The 25,746-nt window shown below is 41.5% G+C and overlaps 1 protein-coding gene across 1 annotated transcript in view; it reads left to right on the forward strand.

Moving 5' to 3' along the window:
* Nucleotides 1-270: 270 nt before the first annotated feature.
* The window catches only part of NMUR2 (neuromedin U receptor 2), a 31,357-nt gene continuing 5,881 nt past the window's right edge, over nucleotides 271-25,746 (forward strand). The window contains exons 1-2 of the mRNA XM_060238835.1: nucleotides 271-990; nucleotides 22,147-22,231. Of these exons, the coding sequence (XP_060094818.1) occupies nucleotides 271-990; nucleotides 22,147-22,231 (805 nt within the window). The remainder of the gene's footprint in view (nucleotides 991-22,146; nucleotides 22,232-25,746) is intronic.

Genomic DNA, 25,746 nt, shown 5'->3' on the forward strand with positions numbered 1-25,746 from the left:
GTGGAAGGAGGGGCTTGCTGTCAAAGAGACTGCACAAGGGAACAGTTAATACAGCAAAGGCAGATGTACACCACACACACACACATTCACTCACTCTTTCAAACACACACAGTTATTCTTTTCAATGCATCTGTGCTTTCAGATCTGAATGCATTCTCTCTCTTTCTCTCTGTCATATTCCTACTTTTAAAAGTAAGCAATCTGGAACAAGCAAATCTTGGAGAGTAAAACCAGAGCTGGGGAAGTTATTCTTCATCCAGAAAACCTACAATGGATTGGACAACTAACATCACTTGGTATGTTCATCGAATAGAAGAAGTTGAACCGCTAAGGAGATATTTAAACAACACTGAGGACTACTTAGCCTTTTTATATGGACCCAAGCGGAGCCATCTCTTTCTGCCTATGACTTGGGTATATGCTTTGATCTTCATAGTTGGAGTGTCTGGCAACCTCTTAGTATGCCTGGTGATTCTCAAGCACAGGAACATGAAAACTCCCACTAACTACTATCTCTTCAGCCTGGCTGTTTCAGACCTGCTGGTGCTATCCATTGGGATGCCTTTGGAAGTCTATGAAATGTGGAGCAACTACCCCTTCTTGTTTGGGCTGGTAGGGTGCTATTTTAAGACTGCTCTTTTTGAGACTGTTTGTTTTGCCTCCATTCTGAGTGTCACCACTGTCAGTGCAGAAAGATATGTGGCCATTCTTCACCCCTTCCAAGCAAAGATGAAAAGCACAAGGCGACGTGCTCTGCGAATCATCATTGCCCTATGGATCCTGTCTGTCCTCTTCTCTCTTCCCAACACCAGCATCCATGGCATCATGGTGCAGTATTTCCCAAACCACACAGAGGTTCCTGGCTCTGCTACATGTGCTGTGGTCAAGCCCATGTGGATCTATAACTGTATCATCCAAGTGACCTCTTTCCTTTTTTATGTCCTGCCAATGAGTGTCATCAGTGTGTTATACTGCCTCATGGGACTGAAAGTAAGTTTTGACTCCATTATGTTTTGTCTCTGGGTAACTTGTTTCAAATATCCATTTCATATTTTATGCATTTATCCCATGTGTTGCTTTTTATTAATGTTTTCTAGTTCACCATTTCTGTCAAGACACAATGGGGGAGGGGAGTTCAAATTGCATGTGGAAGTAATGTTTCAGATCTTTTCCCCATAACAGTGCATAGTTATAGACACCCATTTTGCCTGTCTTTTATTTTACTCTGTTATTTATCTTATTTGTTTTCAGTTGCATCTTATGCTAGTATCTCATATTTTATTCCCTTTTTTCATATTTCAAAAAAGAACCATGAGTAGAGTCTTTGAAATCAATATGTTCAAGCTGTTTTACCAGTCTTACAATGTGATCTTCAACATGTTCAGAAATGAATTCAGTGGGATTTGTCTCCATATAAAGATACTTAGGGAAATGAATGTGAAGTTGACTGAATACTCCCTTTCTAGAGGCTGCAGGAAGTCATGTTCTGTGCCTTTAAATGAAATCAGAGTAGAACTGCTTCATACAAGCATGCCAGAATTGTAGAATAAAACTACTTTCTCAGGCACATTTGTTAGATCGGAAGTAAAGACAGCATCTCAAAATTAAAATACAACTAACTGTGGGCAATACAGGAATCTGAGCTCAGATGTTCAGACAAACATTAATGTATCTTTCTTTATGGTCTGATTATTACCACAAAATGATTCCCTCTTCCTCCATATTGATAGGGAGTATGGTTTCAAAGGAATGCTGCTGAAATTGATTAATTAAAACTAACTGTGAGGCTGACATGGTGGTTTACAGTTGCATCAGACTCTTTTTCAGAGAGTAATGTATTTAAAATTATATTACTTTTTGAGTTTAAAAGAAACACACTTCTTACCTAATTCACATAAATAGAAGCTTTACTGTCAGAAGACCATTTTACCCATCATTTTAGCCTTTTATATATATTTTTCTGTAGTATGACAGCCATTCTGTCATGATACATTCACTGGATTTCATTCATAGGAGGCATTGGCAATTTATAATTGACCTACAAATTTCCTTTGAAGTGATTCAAGATAGGCTGTCATGATGGTTCTATTTTTAAAAAGTGAGCACTTAGGTAGTTACCCCCAGGGCTTTTTTGAGCAGGAATGCAGTTCCAACTGGCTTGGCATCGGGGGTGTGGCCTGATATGCAAATGAGTTCTTGCTGGGGGGTTTTCTACAAAAAAACCCTGGTTACCCCTTTTCTGAATAGAACTTCCATATTATTAGCATTTTCCCAATCCACTGCCACATTCATTCTGTTCAAGATATAGTTGTTGTGAGCTGCTCTGTGTCTTAGTTGCCTAGGTACCCTTTATGAGGCCAGAAATATGGGATATAAATTTTGTTTTAAAAAATAAATAAATGTGCAACTTTAATCTGAAAGTGAATATCATGCTTCAACTGCACACAAAAATAATCACAGCAAACACAGAACTTATAAGCCAGACATACACAAGATATTGTCAATTACCCATAGATTAAGTCATTCTTTTCTACTTTAGAATGAATTTAGGTTTTTTTAAAAAATTCCTGTGCATGAAGTCAAAAATAACAAAAATTAAAGAAACAGTCTTTCTTTCTGAGACACCTTGGGGTAATTAAAATATAGCATAACTATGTTCATTTTGACTCACTATAGTGTACTTTTCTTCTTTAGCAATCTGCAGAAATAACAGAAATGATAGCAGTTCAGAGAAAATTGGATTTCTTTTAACTTTTTAAAAATGAAAGCGTTTAAAAAACAAAGCTGAAAAATAACAGCTAAAGGCTAGCAACTGTTGTGCATCAATGCAGGCGTATCACCAATGCATCACTGATGCAGGCTCACACAGTGATTGAGCCAGGCTCTCAACTAAATCCTGAAGTCTGCTGACTGACCAATGCTCTGAAGCATCTGTTCCACCTGAAGAACCTCCATAAGATACATACCACTGCTGAGGATGTGTAATTATTTTTCATTACTTCACTTTACCTCACATATGCGGAGATGTATTCATCTATTCTAGAGTTTCTTTTGCATGTATGTGTACATATATGCCCATATGTGTATGTATCCCTACACAGAAAAATATTTAATCAGTGTCTTTATGCACAAGAAAACACATTCTGGGTTGGTGTCTCGATTGTCCTGGCCATTGACACCATGGGTCATCATGCTGAGCTGAGCTTGGGCTATGCCACTGAGACAGCAGAAATAGTGGTATAATAATTCAGAGAAAGGGGTTCCAGAAAACTCCAGAATCCATTAAATTAGCCTCCTATACTTCTGGATATTTTATCAGCATTAAAGAGCAAGTTTCTGCCATCTAACTATATGTTAAATTTCTTGATTGGAATGTTGTTGTCAAACTCCTGTTTTGTTTTTTAAGTTTAGATGATGGAGCACAATTTTTCCAAGAATGGGCAAGTAAAGCTATCACTATAATGGAATTGCACAGGCTCAGGAACACCCAAATTATACAGCATTGCCCAGGAAATAGTGGACAATATTTGGGAGTTAGTAAAGTAACTTCACAAGCTGTTCTATCCTAAACTACAGGGAGTGAGTTTTGATTTTTTTTCTTTCAGGAGCCTGTCGCCAATCAATTATCTGTGGTTCCTCCCATGAAAAGTGCATCACTAACCAGTCAGTGTCTCACCTATATAAGCATATGAAGTTGCCTTGTGCCAAGTGAAACCATGGACCTATCTAGCTTAGTGTTTTCTACTTGGAGGCAGGAGCACTGTAGAATCTTAGAGAAAGGTTCTCCCTAACAGTTACTGCTCAAGTTCCATTAATGAACTAGGGGTTGGACCTTCTTCAAAGCATATGCTCCACACTGAGTTATGACCTCACAACCGCTCACCTGACTTAGTGTTACCAGTGTTAAATAGTACCACGTGGATTAGGGTTGCCAGGTCCAGCTCAGAAAAGATCCAAAGAAAATATCTGGAGACTTTGTGGGTGGAGTCAGGAACAAGTTGTGACAATCATGACTGAACTCTGAAGGGAGTTCTGACCATCACATTTAAAGGGACTGTACTCCTTTTAAATGAGTCCCCTTAATTGGAAATAATGAAGGCCACTTTCTTTTGGGGCTCATAGAATTGGACTACCTGATTCAATCTTTTTGAAACTTGGGGGGGGGGAGGGTTGAGGAGAGGCACTAGGTGCTATACTGAAAATATGGTGCCTCTACCTCAAAAAACCAGCCCCCTTGAGTCCACAGATTGATTCTCCATTATACCTTATGGGGACTGATCTCCATAAGGTATAATGGAGTGACCAGCAGACATTCAATCCCACCCACCTGCCCCCCACTTTCTGATAACTCTGAAGCAGAAGAAGACCTCCAAACCAGGGTATCCCTTGCCCCCAACTGGGGACTGAACATTCACAAATGCAGTGGCAACTTAATTTTTTATGGTCAGAGTAGTTCAGAGGTGGAACCAGCTGCCTAGGAAGGTGGTGAGCTCCCCTTCACTGGCAGTCTTCAAAACACAGCTGGATGATTATTTGTTGAAGATGCTTTAGGCTGATCCTGCATGGAGCAGGGGGTTGGACTAGATGGTCTGTATGGCCCCTTCCAACTCTATGATTCTAAGATTCTTCACATTTTTCTAGCATTTTCTTTCATATCCAATGTTCTGGTGGAAGCGGAATAATGGGAAGCATTTTCCATGTATAATTTAGAAACTAAGTGCAAAGAAGTTAAATAATTCATTACACTGTTTTGCAGAAAAACAAGGTGACACTCTGAGAAGCAGCTCAATAAATCGATAGGAAAGCAAGCTGGCATGAGTTAAGTGTTTAAGCCTGTACACATCAGCAGCTAATCTGAAGTAATAGAAATTAGCCACTTTTTGATTATACAATTCATTATCTAGAGGTCCATGCCATATAATTGGCACATTACCTTGGACAACTATCTTGTGCTAATACATGGATGATTTCTAGGCCTGGTACCCTATTGAGAAAAATCAATTAAAAACAGAAAACAACATATATAATGCTTCATCACATGGAATGAAATCCCCAAAAGTGTTTGTGTGTGTATGTGCATGCGTGCATGTGTACTCTTTGGGGGAGGGTCACTCCACATGATGAAGCATTTCACTCACTCACTCTGTTCACTCCATTCATTGTTTACTCTATTACAAGGGAGAAAAGATTTTCACTTGTGCCTACTGTGGCTCTTTTTCAGCATTATAATGCAAACATCTGTCCAGGTTGAAGTCATCTTGTGACATCTCCCAATGTTGTGCTCTCCACTCCCAAATCAATGTTAAACTCATAACACTGAAGAAATATGTGAGATTATATTGAAAAAGGTAGAAATATGAGATATCTAGCATTGTAAGCAGTTTTCTAACATGTGTAGGAATGCCCAAGTCAGGTGTTCTTATAGGCTTTAAAACTATTGGAAATACTGGGTTCCATAGGCATAAACCATAATAGTTGTGTTTAGGAGATAAGGCCCTGCCTAATACTGAGCTCAGTATTGTTTACTCTGGCTGGCAGGATTGGAAGTAGACAAAGGAATTTCCTGCATCTGTTACTATATACTTACATAAAAGATGCATGAGCCGCCCTGAGCCTGCCTCGACGAGGAGGGCAGGATATAAATTTAATTAAATAAATATATTATTATTATTACCTTCTGGATTTTATAATTTTTATTGGTTTTAATTACAAAAGAAAGAAGCGTAAGCATAGATACAAATAAAGGGGGGGGGCATATACAGAATGGGAAAAGCAGAAAAAAAAGAAAAATACAAATATATCAGTTTTAATTCTACCTCCAAATAAAATATCCAATTCGTTCTATCTGCAAGTATAGAGTTCTCCATATATTTTACCATCTTTATCTTTCATTATGAAACATTTTTACTAAACAATTTTTTTTTGCAATACAAGTCTAAACAATTCTTCTTCAACACATATAAGTATAAACAAGTCAGAGCAATCTCAACATGGAACTAGCCGCTTTGGCTTAACCATATTGAAAACACAGACTAGTTTGTTAGTTTAACATTATCCTAGACATAGACACAAAAAAATCATATTTTTATCCTTAAGAAGCTAAAAGAAAAATACAACATAGTATTTTGTCTCTCTCAACATACACAGTTTCTCCTGGGAGACATACTAAAGACAAATCTGACAGTTTACATAATAACTGTGCTGTCTGCCTTTTTAACAATTAATCCAACTCTTATATCCCTATTGGGCTAGAAAAAAAACAATTTATTATAACCCAAAAATAAAAATCACATGCCTTGTTGGAGCAAGAATCTACATAAACCCAGTCTGACAGCCACAGTATGACAGCTGGTGATCTAGCTGCCAGGCTAGGTCACAGTGACCTGATCAGCAGACCGGCTTGAGCCGGCAGAAGCCAAGTGATGCAATCTGCTGAGTCAGCACGGCCAGGATTGGCTGCTTGGACTATATATGATCTGTGTGTGCACCACACAGGTCTCTCCCTGTGAGATGGTGGTTAGGCGAAGCACTTTGTCCGTGGAGGTGATATTGTATAGACTGCACAAGAGAGCACTTGTCGTGTATATATGTTAATACACCTTTTGGCACTAGTTGCACGTGTCGGCCTGATTTTCTTTCCTGAAGCCCTGTGTCGGGCAAGTCATCTCCCTCACTCTGCTACTCCCGCTCCGACAGGGTTATGGGCCCAGGACGCTTCCGCTGCGCGGAGGAGAGAGTTGAGAGTTGAGCTGACTGTGAGTTTGGAAAGAGCCGGAGGCGAGGAACGCCGGTGAAGGACACAGAAGCACCACCGTTCTCTGTTTGAGAGCCAGACGGACGTCGGCAGCCAGCTGTGAGGAGGAGTCGGCACGATGGCTCAGCAACAGCTTGGAGTAGCCGTTGAGAAGCTCACCTCAGCCAACTACGCGGTGTGGAGCCTGAGAATGCAACACTACCTCAAGCGTGAAGGGCAATGGCTGTTCGTGAGTAACCCCCCTGCTGACTTATCTCCTGCCGAGACTGTGTTATCGGATAAGGCACTGGCCAACATAGTGCTATCTATAGGAGATGACCAGCTGGTTTATGTGCGAGGGAAGGACACTCCCAAGGCTGCCTGGGACGCGTTGAGTGCGGTGCATGTTAGCACCACTGCTGGTTCCCTCATGGCCTTGACAAGGAGGATGTTCCGCACCGTTATGCCGGCTGGAGGGCGTGTGAAAGATCACATCAAACGGCTAACGGACTGTTTCGTTGAGCTGGAGGCAAGAGGCAAGACTGTAGCTCCAGACGACAGAGTGTACATTTTGCTGTCGTCGTTGCCACCTGAGTACACTCCCCTGATAACTTCTCTGGAGACGGTGGACGTAGCGACCCTGACCATGGAATACGTCTGTGCCCACCTGCTTGACTTCCAAGAGAGAATTGCGGCCGTGAGCTGTCCGGGGGTGTCGGCCAGGCAGCGTGCTGTTATCGGTGTGTCCGGGAAGACAGCCAAGAACGAGCCAGCTTTTGCTGCTGGCAGGCGTCCGAAGGTGGAGGAAGTGGAGCCGACTGCGCTTGCAGTCCGTCGCTGCTATGGATGCGGGTCGTCGCAGCACCTGCTCCGAGCTTGCCCTGAGAGGGAGAAGAGGCTGGGGCGTGTGCGGCGAGAGCGGAGGACCGCCAGCCCGTGTGAGGAAGCAACCCGGCTGGTCACGTCTGCAGTAGAGAGCACAGGGTCTGCTTGGATTTTAGACTCCGGGGCAACGAGCCATCTCTGCTGCGAGAAGGAGTTGTTGAAAAACATTGACAGTCCTGAGCATAAGTATGTGAGATTGGCTGATGGGACCACTGCCAATTCTGTTTGCTCAGGCAATGTGGAATTTCCTGCACTGAAATGTATGTTGCAAAATGTGTTGTATGTACCCTCACTGCAGTCTAACCTGTTGAGTGTTAGCACACTGTTTGACCAGGGATACCAGGTGAGATTTGAGAAAACCTGCTGCAAAATCCTGGGAGGTGGGGGAAAGTTGCTTGTGACAGGAAAGAGGGAAGGTAAACTGTATGTGGTCCAGAGTGATTGTGCCCAGGTGGCTCAGGTGTCGAATGAGCCTGTGCACAATAATTGTATACATTTGCTCCATAGGAGACTTGGGCACTGCGGATTTAGGGCGTTAAAGAAAACCCTGGAGCTTGTGCCTAGTTTGAAAGTAAATCCTTGCAAATGTTACTTGGATTGCCAGGTCTGCAAGAAGACCAAAAGCAAGGCGTGTGCTGTTGCTAAAGAAAGCTCAAGGGAAAGCACACGAGCCCTGGAACTAGTCCATTTAGACGTTATTGGCCCATTGCCAAAGAGTCTGTCGGGGAGGAGATACTGCTTGGTGGCCACCGACGACCACACGAGGTACGCGTGGGTTTTCACCATGGTGCATAAGTCTGAGGTGTATAAGACATTCACCAAGTGGGTCAAAGCAGTGGAGAGACAATTAGGGGTTAATCTCCTAGCTGTACAAACCGACAGAGGGGGGGAATTCTTATCTAACCAGATGAAACGTTGGCTGGAGAACAAGGGCATTGCCCACCGTCTGACGAACCCGGCAACGCCCCAAGAACATGGGCTATCCGAGCGAACAGGCGCCGTGTTACAAACCATACATGCAGCTGTTTTTTTGCAAAATAGGGTTTGGTGTAATACTGTGAAAAATGTGCCTTACAGGTTACTGTTGAACAAGACCCCAGATTTGAGTTCTTTAAAAGTCTTTGGGTCACGGGCTCGGGTTGGCATCCACTCCACGAGTAGCGGGGAGGGGGATGTCCGGGCAGAGAGCCTAATTTTTCTGGGCTACAAGCCAAGGGCCAGGTGTTATCGTTTCTGCAATAGCAAAAGCAAGATAACACTTAATAAGAGTGCCCAGTTCAATGAAGAAAGCAGCTGGCCAAGGTTGCACTCCTTGCAGAAACAATTTGTCCTGCTGCCAAGTAGCGATAACGATGTTGGAGCGCAGCCCAGAACTCCAGCCCAGGAGGTGGCACCCAGTGGGGCTGGAGAAGGTGAGCCGAATGCTGGCACAGAGCCTGACGAGCAGAGTCAGGAGGCAGAGCCTCAAATGCAGGAACTGGAGGTAAAGTGTGAGAGTCAGGAGGTTCAACACCCAATTACAGGGGCAGAGCAACCAGCCCAGGAGGTGGGAACAGAGCAACCCGAAGAAGACAAAGCTGGTCCAAGCACAGGGCCACGGGTGTCTGCCAGGTCCACCAAAGGCCAACGTCCCGCTAGGTACAAGTGTCCCTATGTCACTCTGACTGTCAATCCAGACCCACCCGGATTAGAGGAAATGTTAAAAGAAAAGGCTAAGAAATGGAAAGCCTGGGTGGCAGAGTGCGAGGCAAGGGAGAAGGAGGCTGAAGCCAAGCGTCTGAAAGAGCTGGCTGAACAGGAACACGATGATGTGTTTTACAATCATGATGAGTTCCTGAACGAATTCCGGAAAGGGTTCCGAGCTACGTAAATATGAACTGTAATGTTGCTGGTGGACATGTATGTAAACTGTGTAAAGTGTTTTGGTGCACTGGGTTTAAATAGATTAGGAGGTGTGTTGGAGCAAGAATCTACATAAACCCAGTCTGACAGCCACAGTATGACAGCTGGTGATCTAGCTGCCAGGCTAGGTCACAGTGACCTGATCAGCAGACCGGCTTGAGCCGGCAGAAGCCAAGTGATGCAATCTGCTGAGTCAGCACGGCCAGGATTGGCTGCTTGGACTATATATGATCTGTGTGTGCACCACACAGGTCTCTCCCTGTGAGATGGTGGTTAGGCGAAGCACTTTGTCCGTGGAGGTGATATTGTATAGACTGCACAAGAGAGCACTTGTCGTGTATATATGTTAATACACCTTTTGGCACTAGTTGCACGTGTCGGCCTGATTTTCTTTCCTGAAGCCCTGTGTCGGGCAAGTCATCTCCCTCACTCTGCTACTCCCGCTCCGACAGTTCTTATTGAGAGTTCCATACCCAACTACCCACCAAGATAAGGACATTTCAAGAAACCCTTCTTACTAAAAAGTTTTCTATCTCCTGATTTGTAACTAATATGCACCTTCTCTCTCCTTAATATGGTCTGTGACCAATATCTTTATCCCTAACAGATTAGAAATAGAGCACAATAATTTATCTATCTTATTATAGACAATATCTTCAAACAAATAATTAGAAGGAGATCTACTAATTTACAAAATAATTATGATGTCTACCTTCTTAACAATTATAGATTAACTTGTAGGATTACCCATATCAATAACATAAAAAGCTAATATCATTATCTGTTAAAGACAAATTCACCAGTTTATCAAATAATTACACTATCTGCCTTCTTAAAAGTTAATCTAAATTAACTATTTTTACATAAAATTCTTTTCAAAGACTTTTTAGTCCTTAGCTTTTATATCCATATTATTTTAGACAATACAACTTATTGTAGCCCCCCCCCCAAAAAAAAAACAAGAAAAAGGAATCTCACTAAGCCTCCTAATATCACATATCAGATTTTCTTACAAAGTCCATATCCAACTATCCACAGAGAAAAATCTAGTTCAGGAGGCTCTTCTTTCTGAAAGATTTCCACATCATGATTTTCTGGTTAAAATGCATCTTCTTACTTCTTAATGCAGTCATCCTTCTCGAAGAGAGTGGGAAAAATTCTAAAGCCTTTGTTCCTCTCAACATAACTTGAATCAGTCTCCATTTCCGGTCTTCTTTTTTAATTACGCCATAGGGCTCCATTTTAATTTTCTTTTGTTCATTTCCCAATGAGTCGCTCTCCCATTTCAATTCCACAGACGTCACCGGGTTCTCTTTAGCACTCTGCTCATGTAAATCTGAGATTTCACTAGCTTTCAGCACAAAAGCTACCATTTGCTTCTTAACCAATTCTGTCAATAAACCAAGATCTTGCCTGAGAGACTTCAAACTGCTTAAAATATCTTTTTTGTGTAAAAATTTCGCTTAGCAAAGCCATTTTTCTCTGTCAGCAAACTCAGTTCATTAATCCAGGTTGAAAAGTGGCTCAGAGTCCCAGATAGTCCATCCTTCCCAATCTCCTCCAACTGGAGTTTTAAATGTTAACATTTGAATTTCAAATCAGATGACAAAGAGAAATCCCTCTAACAAGTATCTCATTTTGTTCAGACCATATTGCAGCCGAATAATAGTCTCTTTAATAAATATCCAATTATGATCTGGGTTGATTTAAGTATCCATATTCAGATTAATTCAAATTGTTTCCAGTACTTAGATATGTCCTTTAGCTTTTCATGGCCTCATTCACAGGGAAATTAGAGGTATCGACCTCTTTCCCTTCCTTTGAACTGCAAAGCTGCCCTGAGCCTGCTTCGGCGGAGAGGGTGAGGTATAAATAATAATAATAATAATTATTATTATTATTATTAATTGAAATGTAAAAATGACCCATTAGGCATTGGCAATTGAAAGCTGACTTACTTGTATTGTAGAATTGTCATGCTTGAGGTAGAGAGGTGATAGATCAAAAGCTTATTGAAGAGAAGAGAAGCAAGTGATCACCTCTTGCTGCTGTAATGGCGATCACGACGGGGAGAGCTTCCGGGCATACAGAAAGAACAGGAGCAACTGCTGTTGCACCCCTGTCTTGCTGTAAAAGCCCCATACAGAAAAGAGACCCCTCCAGGGCCTCTTTGGGGGTGTCACATCCATGGCACCCCTCCCTCTGCCTGATTCAGGAGGTCTGCAAGCAGGAGAGCTCACAGACCTGAGTGAGATCAAGGCGATATGTATTATTGTTACCTTTCATTTATACCCCACCCTCTTCACAAGTGGACTCAGGGCAGCTAACAATCAGTTCAAAATTTCAGACAATAAATACAATTAAACGATCAAACTTCAAACAATAAACACTATTAAAACATTTTAAAACAATTTAAAACCATTTTACGGTGCTATTAAATAACTACTTAGGCGGGATTGTCCTTTACTAACAGTTAAACCCGTAGTAGTTCCAATATCTCAGTAGTGTAGGTGGCAGTCCTCTCCCAGTTTAAGTGCCAAAGGCCTGTCGGAATAACTCAGTTTTGCAGGCCCTGAGGAATTGAGAGAGGTCCCGCAGGGCCCTTATGGCCTCTGGGAGTGCATTCCATATTTCATAATAAGGAACTGAAACTAGGACTGTCTGCATGCAAAGTATATATGAGGCTACTGTTCATTTTTCAAACTTGTACAGTAATTATGTGTAAGAATCAGGGCTTTTTTGTAGCAGGAATTCCTTTGCATAATAGACCACACACCCCTCATGTAGCCAATTCTCCTGGAGCTTACAGTAGAGCCCTGTAAGCTCTTGGAGGATTGGCCACGTCAAGAGTGGCCAATGTACTTACCGTAGATTAAAATTAATTTGTTACATGTGTTTAAAATTTGGATGGAAACAATCTCCAGGTAGATTGGTTAAATCTGGCCAAGAATTAGAAAAATACAATGTAAAATGATTGTTTTATGGCAGTTTTAAAATGTTAATTCATCTTGAAAGATTGTGTTTGCCAAATTTTCAGATCCAAAAGACACCTTCTATTTACCCTTTTGCCAGTTTCAGGGCTGGTTCAAGGGTGCATGGTGCCCTAGACAGACTTGCCGCTTCACACCCCCTCTGCAGTACCACCCCTCCCCTTGGCCCCCTCCCACCCCCTCCCTTCTTCTTTTATTTGTGGCGTCACAATGCGGCACTGCACTCCAGCCCCCTCCCTGCTCCCAGTGTGCTCAGAGGAGCAGCACCAGCTTCCCCCTTACCCTTTTTGATGCGGGAATCTCAGTAAAGCAAGAGCGCATGACGACAATGCTTTGCTTCTTCCCTCCCTTCCAGAACTGGAAGGGAGGGGGAAAATGAAGCCTCATCATCATGCGTTCAATGTCCACTGCCTCACCCCAAAGACTGGGGGAACAGCTTCATTTTACAGGCCCTGCAGAAATGTAGAAGATCCCACAGGGCCCTGATCTCTATTGAGAGCTGATTCCACCATGTTGAGGCCAGGGCCAAGAATGCTTTGGCGCTGGTTGAGGTTAGGCAGACACCTTTTGAACCTGGGACTTCCAATAAGTGATGATCCAAAGAGTGCAAGGCCTATTGGGGCACATATGGGGAGAGGCAGTCCCATGGCCTCTGAGGGCTTTAAAGGTTATTGGTGGTAACACAGCCCAAATCTTTGGATGACCTCTCCCAACACCTTTACATAGACGCTGAAAGCATGAGGATCAAGACAGAACCTTTTGGAATCCCACAGGCCAGAGGGCATAGCCATCTGAAAACACTGTTGGTCTAATGTGCACAGCTTGTTACCAGAATTGGGGGAAATATTTGGGGGGGAATATTAGCTCTTAGGAGACCTCAGCTTGTGAGAGGCAGTAACTGGGGAACTTTACACAAATTGTATATCAGGATATTTCCTTAGAGAACTCTCAGAATTAACCAGATTGCTGCTTAACAAGGGAGGATGTTTTATTAATAGAAAATAATAATAATAAAAATAAAATAATGCACACATATAGAAAATAAATGCACACAGAAAACCAAACACACAAACTTAACAGAAAATACAGAGGTGAGAGGGATATAGCAGGGGTTTGTGTGTGTGTGGGATTATATCTACCTATCCAGACAAGGTCTAGGAGACCATAGAGCAGAGGATGTGAATATGGAAAGTGTTCCAAACTGAGTTTGGGGGTGAAAGTTTCTGGACTATGCATGTCCAGAGCATCTCCTTAAATAGGCAAAAATGTATTCTAGGGGCATATGTGGTCAGGATGTTCCTTGAAACAATGTGAGATTGGATTATAGAGTTGTGAGACAATGAACTGATGGGTTTTGCTGAGACAAACGAAAGGTCTTAGTAAGCCAGGGTGATGGGTTTCGGGTGAAAATAATAGGTGCTGGTAGCCCATTGCCAGAAAGATGAGGGGAGAAGAATTGAAGATGGGTAGGATGATTAGATTAATTGGGTGGAGGCAGGAAGTTTCAGGGATAGAGGAAGGGTAATCAGAAATTGACAGAAAACATTGATAGGTTATTGACACAACTAGAGGTGATATTGACAGAGACAAAATGTTTGAAGAGAGGACAGAAACTCAAGTGGAAAGACTTTACTAAGTCTGTACATTCCATGGAAGCTGAAAGAATGATGAGATTAGCTAGGTGTCTGCTTGCTCCTGAGACCAGGGCCACCTTAGCCATAGACAAAGAGATTTATGCATACTTATCTGACTTGCCCAATGCATGTATGTGCTGAGCCTTGGGAACATAGCATATTTGGAGCTGGGGCAGTTTATCCAATGTGCTGCCAGACTCCATTTTGTGTGCCAACCCTGGCAAAGAGTGTCCAGAATACAACAGTGTCACAGATGCCAAGTGTCATTGAGGGTACTTGCACCATGATGCAGCCTGGCTTGCCCTCCACAAACCACTTGTACAAAGAGGGCATATAGGAGGAGTATCAAGCTGTTTGATGTGCTTACAAATCCCACAAAGCAATACACCCATACATGGTAGCAGGCCAAAACAGATAAACCCACTACATTCCACAGATTTCTATTCTGCTATGTATGAACACAAAACAAAAGGCATATATCTCAAGCAGATATAGTTTCCACTTTTATTCACATGTAACACACACATTATTCAGCCTGTTTGTTTGTTTTGTTTTTCTCGTTTATTGATTTAATATAGATTGTGTGGGTTTCAGTAAGAAAAATCAGATATAAATTTTAAATGAACAATTTGAATAAATAAATAAATGTTATTAAGCAATTTTTCGCATTCATGATTTAGAAAACATTCTGAAAAAATAGTGTATCCATTTTACAGAAGGCAAACACTGAAACGGCATCTCCAGTTCAGAAGTGAATTGTCAAATTCATAGCATAAAAAACCCCAGCTCTTGGCATTTCATGTTGATGGGTGGACAACAGACTTGGTAGCAGGAAAGGTAGGCAGCCTGTGACTATAATCACCCTAACCAGGAATGAAGGACCTGAGAAAAAAGAGAAGGGAAACTACAAAGGATAGTATATAGACCTGGCTTCCCAAACCCCTCTTCCCCCTCACATCGTCAACTTCTTCAGGCTGGATCTAGACCAAATAATAAAAGGGGGAAAACAAACTACAGGCTGATGCTGTTCTATTCCTGCTGCTGACCTCCAGGCATCCACTGAACCTGTGTGCATAGAGGCTGCCTGCTTTCTGACATAATCAGGGACTAAAGAGCATACAGCATGAATAAACAAGTGGAGTAGAGCAGGAATGGAAGGCACAATCTGCTTGCCCTCTCCATATTCATTTTCTATAATGTCAGAATATATATTTTAAAGGCAATTAGGGCTTCCATTGGATAGTACTAATAGGAACACATTTTGGGATGCTGTTTAGAGATGAGTACTGGCTATTTACCCCATTAGTCACCAATTAAGGACACATCTAGCTTAATTAGTCATGTCAAAGTCCCACTGAAATCGCTGCAACTGAAGGACATGCACAGTTTACTGCATTAGTTATTTACTTCAAGTACATACTTCAAAATTTTCTTTACAATCAATAGAATTGACTTTTAAGTAAATATGCAAAGGCTTCACTAAGTTTCTCTGGAGGCTGCCATAAGGGTGGTATCCTGACATCAGCTCCAATCCCGTTGTAACTTCCACTCTGACTTTTTCCAGCAGGGTTGCATTCTTAAATAGGATGCACTGTAAATCCCAACAGCTGTGCCCAAAGCAAAGGATGTTTTTTTAAAAATCTACTAGTAAATGCTAAATGTCATAAGGTTAATTACAATATATGGATATGTCTTCAGTATTTGTGTTATTTTTCAAGTATATTGCTGTGTCAGAACGATAAATACTGTATGGCTTTTGCTAGGATAAATATTGCTGTGACAGAAAAATAGCCTCTGAACTGTACAAGCAAATTTAGCATTCATGAGTTGCTTTGAATGTTATAATACTAAATGCATAAAAATAAAACTGAATTAACACACTTCTTTGTGAAATAGATTCCTCAGTTGAATAATCTGATAAACTGATAAATGACAGCAGTGATTTTATATTGACCACAATTAAAAAGCTCCTAAACAGTTTATATGGTGTGATAAATCATAAAGCATAAAATGGAAGATAAATGAAGGCAGAGCCCAGAGAAGTAGCAGGAAATATCTATTGTGCTGCCAGCAAGGGGTCTTATCTCCATTTCTTTTTGGATATGAAATTAGACTTTAATATGCATCAGCGTTTCTCGGTCTAGGAAACTCTCAGAGTATGCAAGGGTACTCAAGTGAGTCCATGATTTATTTATTTATTTTTTGCAAGAAGAAAGGATGAATTCTCAAGCTAACACAGTGTATTTCCTGACAGTGGAAGAAGGGACTCTTCCTTGGGGAAAGGAGACAGAATCAGATTTCCCTTTCTAAAGTATGGGAACTCATAGACATATTGCTGTCCCCTATCATCTAGTTTTTGGATCATCTCACAAAACTATCCAGAAAAACAAACAAACAAACAAACCCAAAACACCTTGACCACATGCTGAGATCTAATTATTTATTGATAGGAGCTTCTGTCATCACAGTCTAGTCATCACAGTTACTTCCAGTATAAAATTGAACAGGTTTTTAGTCTGTTTCCAATGTAATGGATGTTACCATAGAGATGGTGAAAAGACACTCTGCATCCATATATACTTATAGGTGATGCTGATTTTCAATGAATATCAGACATTTTGGTTTTGTATGATAATGTTTTTTGTTTAATTCTCTGAACAGCTCGAACATTTCTTCCAGGATTCTTCCCACTCTTGTGGTACATTCACACTACACTAAATAATGTGTTTTACATCTGGATTTTTGCTATTCTTACATAGTAATTTCTGCGATGCTGTTAATAGACTAAAACATGTTCTACAATATGATAATGGTCTCATTTTGTTTCAAAGTAAAAATCGTATGAATTAGCCATCCAGTCTCTGCTCCAGCTGAGTTTAGGGGCTTGGCTGGTGAGTTCCTTGGATGAGGGCCCACATTTATATAGCCTTCCAGGACTTAGGTGTCAGGGATGGTCTCAGGGCTCTGAGCCACCCAGTCTCTCTGCTCAAGCCAAGCACAGGGGTTTACCTGGTGGGTTCCTCAGATGGGGGACCATATTTATACCCACCCTTCCTGATTGTGAACATCACGAGGGTTAATGTGGGTGGAAGGGGTGCTTGTCATGGGGGGAAGTTGCTCCCCCCACATACCAGAGGCCCCTGTCCCCAGGCATCATCTCCCAGCAGGCTATAACCGGGGGTCTTGGAGCCTCCTTCCTCTGCTCTGTCCATGGGGATCCCCCAATAGAAAAAAAAAAAATTAGCCGCACTGCCCAGACAACAGCAGTTACTAAAAGTCTTTGGAGAGGATTTCAAGAGCAGTGTGTGTGTGTGTGTGTGTGTGTGTGTGGGAGAAAGCACCCTCCCCTACCAACTTCCTTCTGCTCCTTCTGCCTTAAATGCACACTCCTCTGGCACCTCCCAGACCAGTGTCAGAAAGCAGCTGTGCCTCCCACTTCCTCCAATCATGGGACCCTATTTCCAGGCAACCATGTGGAAACATTTCCACACCCTCCCCAGCGACGCCTGTGAGATGGAGTGCTAAGTGTGCTAAACCCATGTCCAGAAGGACCCAAACACCCAACATTTGTCTTCCTCCATTTCCCACAGGCACCCACTTTGTTGTCACCAGAGGAAGGGGTGGCAGGCAACAAGAGGAGGAACAGGCCCATTCCTCTCAGCAGGGCTGAATGGAAGGTGAGCAGGATGCCCCTCCAAGAAAGACTGCCTGTGCTCAGGGTGCCACCCCCCAAGAGGTCATGTCCCCAGGGATGCCAACAGTGTCACTCAGTACCACTCAGGAAGCCATCCTTTGCCTCATTGGTGAGATTATTGCTGTGGATGGCTGTGATGGCTTGCGAAAGAAATGCAGGTTTTAAAGGCTGCTTGTTTCTAAGAATCTGGGAGATTAGGAATTAGTCTTCCTTTGAATAAAGAGCTAATATGATTAGTTGCTCTATCACGTTCTCTGATTGGCCAGTATCAGCTGAGGGAAACTATCAGCTGTTCTGGAGGGGAAAGAGTCCATCACTCTTTGGCAGTCATTCTAAGTCAGAAAGATCCTTCTGAAGAGAGAGAAAAAGAGACTTCTTCACCCTAACAGTATTTAAACCACTTTGAGGAAGGATTGTTATTCTAGTCCAGGAAGCTAAGAAAACTGCTTTACTCAGACAATAATACCGGTTGAGTTGGCAAGAGTTGACTGGGCCTGGATATCTAAGCTCATTCCACCAGGCAAGTCAGGCATCTCTGGGGCCATGAAACACCAGAAGGTTTTGGGTTGCTGATCTCAGAGACCTGTGGAGCACATATGGGGAGAGGCAGTCCCAAAGATATTCTGGCCCCTGGCTGTATAAGGCTTTGAAGGTAAGAACCAGAACCTTGAACCAAATCAAGTACTCTATAGGCAGCCAGTGCAGTTTGCACACACCAAAAGGGTCTCAGGGTTTGACCTAGGCAATAGGAAAACCACGAAGTTCCAAAATATCATACAACAGTTTTCACATTTCAATCATACATATATTCCACAACAAAATACAAAAACATACATAACAGTCATTCACAAAATTCAACAGGTTTAGTCATGTGCCAGTATAAACAATTATATAATCTTCTTTCCATTTGTCCACCCAATAGCTTTAGTTCATACTATAATCAGTGATAAGTACACACTTTTCCAATAGGTGGATAAAAGACAGGAAATATGTTCAGCCTTCACAAGACACCCATTCCAGATATTCCAAGACATTTCCATTCAAATCTTCCTCATTTTTCAAGTTGTTAAATGGAACCTGATTTCACTAATTTCAGACAGAGTTCATAGCTTGTTTCTGAATCAGTTTTGATTGTAATGAATAGGAAAATGTAAATCAGCATTTTTTTAGTGTACAGAAGGATGGGCTTTATTTTGGAGTATTTGTACAGTTTGTTATCTTGTTCTCCCCACCTCCTTGTTGTTGTTCTTTCTTTGAGCTGATGTTGTATGTTCTGGGTAGCTGATGCACAACTGCACCTTTTTCCATTACCTTGTCATTTAAAAAAAATTACACTATATTGTATTCACAATATTCTTTTGGTGCCAGTTTTTCAGGCAGTCTCAGTGGTGGATATTTGCATAATATATTATTGAGTCTTCCAAATTTATTGAACTGTTAGAAATTGTGAAAATTCCCAATTTGCTGACAATAGTTTCCAAAACACCACAAAATGGTTTCTTTAGCTTCTCTTTCTCTCTATCCCTCTCTCAAGTAGTTTTTTGTCTGCACTCTAATTTAAAAAGTGACATGTTTTATATTAACAAACTATTTTCAAAACAGATCTGGAAAGGAAGAGGCTTAATTTACAGCAAAATATGGTGATATACTGGGGTCATTTTGTAGAAAAAGAGATGCCAGAGCTCGTTCGCACAACTCATTTGCATATGCCACACATTCCTGACATCACTGGAATGGGTATTAAATTATATCAGCTCAGCATCTACCTTAAAATGCTTCTTGAATTATAATTGTCATAATAAAACCTCACCCCCATCATACTTTTTAAATTACTTTCTGCTATATGACCACAGTGGCATTGTGAAGATTTCCAACAGTCTGCTTTATATGTTTTGGTTATTATCCCATTTTTTGCAGGGGGAAATATCAGACAGTTTATCAAATCTTAGAGTTCAGCAAAATTCTTACAGGGGTTTGAATAATGGAGCCTGGCAGCAAATATTTGGGAGGGGGAGAGTGATAAGAAAGAAAGAGCACAATAAAATTTAGAGGTTCTGGAGCTTTGCTCCTATGTGCTCCTGCCCAAAAGGAGGCCTGGTGATATATATTTGCATGCAAAAGTCAATAAAAGAACCTAATCATTCTTCCTTATTTCTGTATTAAAACTAATTTTCTTGGCTTCAAAAAAATCTAGGATGGCTTAGACTTAACTAAATTTTCTCTGGCAAACATTTTAGGTCAAATTAAGCCTTAGAATGCAGCCTTAGCCACCTCCCACCACAATATGAAATCATATATGAAAATGCTGACTCAGTTTGTGACTGCAATTTTTTTTTAAAAGGCAAATGCTGTGCTGGGTATTATTAGGAAGGGACTGAAAACAAATCAGTCAGTATCATAATATCGCTGTATAAATTTATGATGCAACCTTGTTTGGAATGGTGTATACAATTCTGGTCACCACATCTCAAAAGAACATGCTATAGCTTTGGAAAAGGTGCAGAAAAGGACAACTAAAATAATTAAGGGGATTGGAAAGGGGCAACTAAAATAATTAACCTTTCTTCCCTATGAAGAAAAGTTAAAGAGGTTAGGGCTCTATAGCTTAGAGAAATGATGACTGAGGGGAGCCATGATAGAGGTTTACAAAAAAAAAAAAAAAGCATAAGACAGAGAAGGTAGCAGGGTTGCCAAGTCTAATTCAAGAAATATCTGGAGACTTTGGGGATGGAGCCAGGAGCAAAGTTGTGACAAGCATAATCGAACTCCAAAGGGAGTTCTTGCCATCACATTTAGAGGGACTGTACACCTTACGGGCTTGGTCACATAGCATGTTGAGGCCGTGTTAAACTGACCTGGTTTTGTCCTGAATATCTTTGTTCTGGATATTATTGATCAGACTGCCATACTGCAGTTCGAATCATTCCTACCTCGGCGGGGAGGGCGGGGTATAAATAAAAAATGTATTTATTATTTTTATTTTATTCCATGGTTGAAATCGTCCTCTGCCATTCATATAATGGCACTGTGCAGTTCTATTTTTTTGTTTCTCCTGCCTAAGTGCATGTGCATAGGTCAGAAAACATTTAATATGTGGTTATACGGTTATGTGCACATCGGTATGTCGTTTTTAAAAAATGGTGACCATAAACCGGATGTCTGAGGCTCCTATTGCTCTGGGACAGCCTTCAGACATCCAGAAGTTGGTTGAGAACTACCCAAATGGAGAAAACTACGAGTTGAAACTGGACAACTCAAAAAACACCACAAAGGAGCAGGTAACAATATAATCCGCATCAGAGAAGGTTTGGGGGGGGGGGGTTCCACAGCGATTGACTACCAGGAGGCTGATGTTGTTATCTGATCAGCCATTTTTAATCCAGTAGGAAACAGTAGTGACAACTGATTAAACTGTGCATCTGAACAGGGCCTTTAAATGGCTTCCCTCCATTGAAAATCATGAAGGATAGGGGCACCTTCTTTTGGGGCTCATAGAATTGGACCCCTTGGTCCAATCCTTTTGAAACTTGGAGGATATTTTGGGGAGAGACACTGGATGCTATGCTGAAAATTTGGTGCCTCTACCTCATCAAATAGCCCCCCACAGAGCCCCAGATACCCATGGATCAATTTTCCATTATACCCTATGGGAATCGGTCTTCATAGGGAATAATGGAGTGCCCAGGAGACATTTCCCTCCCTCCCCCCACTTTCTGATGACCCTGAAGCGGGGGAGGGCCTCCAAACCAGGGAATCCTCTGCTCCCACCTGGGGATTGGCAACCCTAGAACGTAGAGAAAGAAATGTATGTCTCCCTTTCTCCCAATACAAGATCTCATGGGAACTCAAGGATATTGACTAGTGAATTTGGAACAAATAAAAGGAACTACTTCTTCACCCAAAGAGTAATTTAACACATGAAATTTACTGCCACAAGAAGTGGTGGTGATTGCAAACACAGACAGTTTCAAGAGGGGATTAAATAAAAATATGGAACAGAGGTCCATGAGTGGCTATTAGCTACAAGGGATAGATGGAACACTATGTCTGGGGAAGTGATGCTCTGTATTCTTTATTCTTGTATATGTATTACCTAATGAGGGGTTTCCAAAGAGGACAGGAATCCATGATGCAACTTTTCTTGTTTAATTTTTTGAATGTCATATGGTAGAAGTCTCATAACTAGAGACTCTCAAAGACAGGATAGAAGAAACCTTATTTTGACTCAGATTTCAGAAATGTCACCCGCTTTGTTCTTGATGCATTGTTTTTAAGCTTTGTCTTAACTTTTTGTCCCCCTATCACCAGCTGAAAGGAGATCGATCTTTGGAAACTGATGAAATGGGAATGAATGTTCAAAGACCCTCCAGAAAGTCAGTTACTAAGATGCTATGTAAGTAGCTGAATGAAATTTCATAAGAATTAAGAAGGCTAAATCAGGGCCAATGGGGGAGGTCAAGCAGGAGGGCCATTTGTCCTAGGCCTCAAACTCAAAAGGGGTATCAAATCTAAACACATTGGGTTTGGAGGGGTTTTTTTGCTGCCGCTGTTGTTGGCATTTAACAAGTTTTGTAATTTGTCTCACTTTATTTTGCTGCCTGTCATCATGTTGGCTTGATCTGTCATTATGTTGGGTTTTTTATTATTATTATGAGAGACTGGGGCACTCAAAACCTGTATATACACTGTGATAACCTGGTCTGCTGTGGAAAGCTATTGTTGCTTTTACTCCTAAAATAACAATTGGAGTTTTGGATATGTTCATCAGCCATGATAATGAAGGCATCATAATTCGTGGTGGCTAAGAAAGTTAATAAAAATATAGTAGGTAAAAATAAACCTGTATACTTAAGCCTACCCACCAGATTGCTACCAAAATTGAAAGGATTGTCATTGCTTCCAGACTGTGCTCAGACTCAGACTCCGATGAACTGCCAGGAGAAAGATTTCAAGAACTGTGTAGCAGACTATAATAATGCAATAGCAGTCTTTGTGCACTACATTTTAAACTAATATATAAAATAGGTGGTAGGAAGCTATTCAAATTCATCTTTGGAACTGAGAGGAATGATTGAGAGGAATGATGCAATATCCCAGTTTATAGGCTATGGCTAATTTTCTGAACTATAGCCAGTTAGGGGAAGCTAATTAAGATCCCACTGCACTGATGTAATGATGCACTTTCTATCCTGTTAAGGACTATCAGCACAACATTTTAATAATATATATATAAAGTAGTTTTCAAATCAAACCCTCACAGATGGATTTTCAGTGGTCAAATCTCACATTAAAACATAAGGGAATTGATAGGATTTCCTGGATGATGTCCCAGTCGCATTTGCTCAACCCAGAACTTGTGACATTATGGTAACTTCAAAGAACACTTTGTTTATGATGATCTGTGCCAAAGCACAGATGTATTAAATCTGTCTTTGTACTACTAGGTGCTACTATTCAGTTCTTCCTTGTGGTAGAACAAAAGCTTTAGATGCAACATTGTCAGTGATCAAGGACCAGGGACACAGTTCTTGGTGAACAAACTCCAAAAAGTCTTCAAGAAAAGTAAAAAAAACAACAACTGGAAAGTAAAGCATTGTAACTCCCAACATGTGGAAGTGACTAGATTAAAAATCAAACCAAGGCATATTAAATTTCTATAGGTCAATGCCAACTAAGTATGAGCTGACTTTTCCTTGCCCTGTTAATTGTTACATATTCTATTTTTTCCCCCTTCTGGACAGCACAGAAGCTGTAGCACAGATTATAAAGAGTGCTTTAGAGGACATCTATGTATATGGGGGTGGGAATGGGAAGTGAAAATGGTAAATATAGAAAGAATCTATTGCTTTATTCAATCATTAACCTTTCTTTTTTACCATTTTTATCTATGGGCATACACATGGCAGCTGACATGGAGTGTTGTGGTTTCCAGCCTATTCTGTGATGGGAAAGCCAGATATCGGGATTATTACACAACTGCAGATTTCTTTGAGAATGTGGGGAACACCAATACAGCACCACCATTCCTCAATGAATGGTGGTGAATGCGCCCCCTTGCCCAGATTGCCCGGCGGTTTGGGCTGGGTTGCCATCAATATGCAGATGACACCCAGCTCTATCTACTAATGGACGGCTGGCCCAACCCCACACCAGGGAATCTCGACCGGGCCTTACAGGCTGTTGCGACATGGCTCAGGCTGAGTGGGCTGAAGTTGAACCCAGAGAAGACAGAGGTCCTTTGCGTGGGTCGCGGCGCTCTGGGAAGGGAAATAGCTCTCCCGGCCTTCGATGGTGCGCTATTGAAAGCTGCGCGCCAGGTAAAGAGCCTGGGTGTTTTACTGGAGCCTTCACTATCGATGGAGGCCCAGATAGCAGCCACCGCCAAGTCAGCATTCTTCCATCTGAAGTGGGCAAGGCAGTTGGCCCCTTTCCTTGAGCGCCGGTACCTCGCAACAGTGATCCACGCAATGGTCACCTCAAGACTAGACTACTGTAATGCCCTCTACTTGGGGCCACCTCTGTGCCGGACTCGAAGACTGCAGCTAGTGCAGAACGCGGTGGCCAGGCTGTTGTTGGGACTCCCAAAATGGGAGCATATACGGCCAGGGCTACGTGAACTGCACTGGCTGCTGATTATATACCGGGTCCAGTACAAAGTGTTGGTCATTACCTTTAAAGCCTTATATGGCCGAGGACCTGCCTACCTGAGGGACCGTCTTTCCCCGTATGAACCCCAGAGAGCACTGAGGTCAGTCGGGAAAAATCTAATGACCATCCCTGGGCCGAAGGAGATTAAATACCAGAACACTAGAGCACGGGCATTTTCAATCGCAGCCCCTACCCTATGGAACCAACTCCCCGAGGAGGTGCGGGCCCTGCGGAACCTTGATCAGTTCCGCAGGGCCTGCAAGACCGCCCTTTTTAAACTTGCACACTTGGACTGCTAAGAAGATCGGTAATTAAAGATCCGCCAATGCGGTTTGAAGACCTATACCGCTGAATAACTGCACTTATTGGGATTGGTTTTAATGTTATTAAGTTTAATGTTTTAATGTTTTATATTGTTAAATTTAAGGCTTTTATCTACTATCTACTATTGTATGTTTTTATAAAATGTTGTTAGCCGCCCTGAGCCTGCCGAGGTGGGGAGGGCGGGATATAAATAAAATTTATTATTATTATTATTATGAAAGAAGAACAATGAAGAGCCTGCCATTTATTATTTCAATGATGTAGAAAATGGCACCTGAAATGTCAGTGTAATTACATTACATAAAATTAATGCAATGCATTTAACTTCTTTTATATATTAGATAATCACTTCAATATCTATATATCTTTTGATATCCATATATCTGTGAATTTGATTCTCACAACACCTTGATTTGGGATAGATATACAGATACAGGATGGATCATCTCAAATGTGCACAATACAATCAAATGTCCCATAAGAAATAATTATCGAATGTATACTTCCTATCAAAGTCTGTGTTGGCATAATACCATTGATTCATTTAGTGTTTACTTGTTCACAATGGAACGCTCAAGGACTTTCAAAATCAAGTGTATTGTATCTCACTAATAAAAAAGCAATACCATTGCACAGAACACTGGTAGATTAATATATGTGCTGTGTTACACTCTTGTAAATTAATTTTATCATGTGTGGGCAGAGCATAAAGGAAAAAAAAACAAATATTATTTATTTATTTATTTATTTGCATTAAACTTTTATCCCGCCCTCTCCGCAAGTGGACTCAGGGCGGCTCACAACGTTCGTTTACATGATTTAAAACAATAAGTCAATAAAATCTATAAAACATTAATACAATTAAAATTTAAAAAACTATTTCACAGTGCTGTACCATTACTATGTTGGCGGTTCTGCTTTTCAGACGGTTGGTCA

Source organism: Heteronotia binoei, chromosome 5 (genome assembly GCF_032191835.1).
Source record: "Heteronotia binoei isolate CCM8104 ecotype False Entrance Well chromosome 5, APGP_CSIRO_Hbin_v1, whole genome shotgun sequence".
Taxonomy (NCBI): domain Eukaryota; kingdom Metazoa; phylum Chordata; class Lepidosauria; order Squamata; family Gekkonidae; genus Heteronotia; species Heteronotia binoei.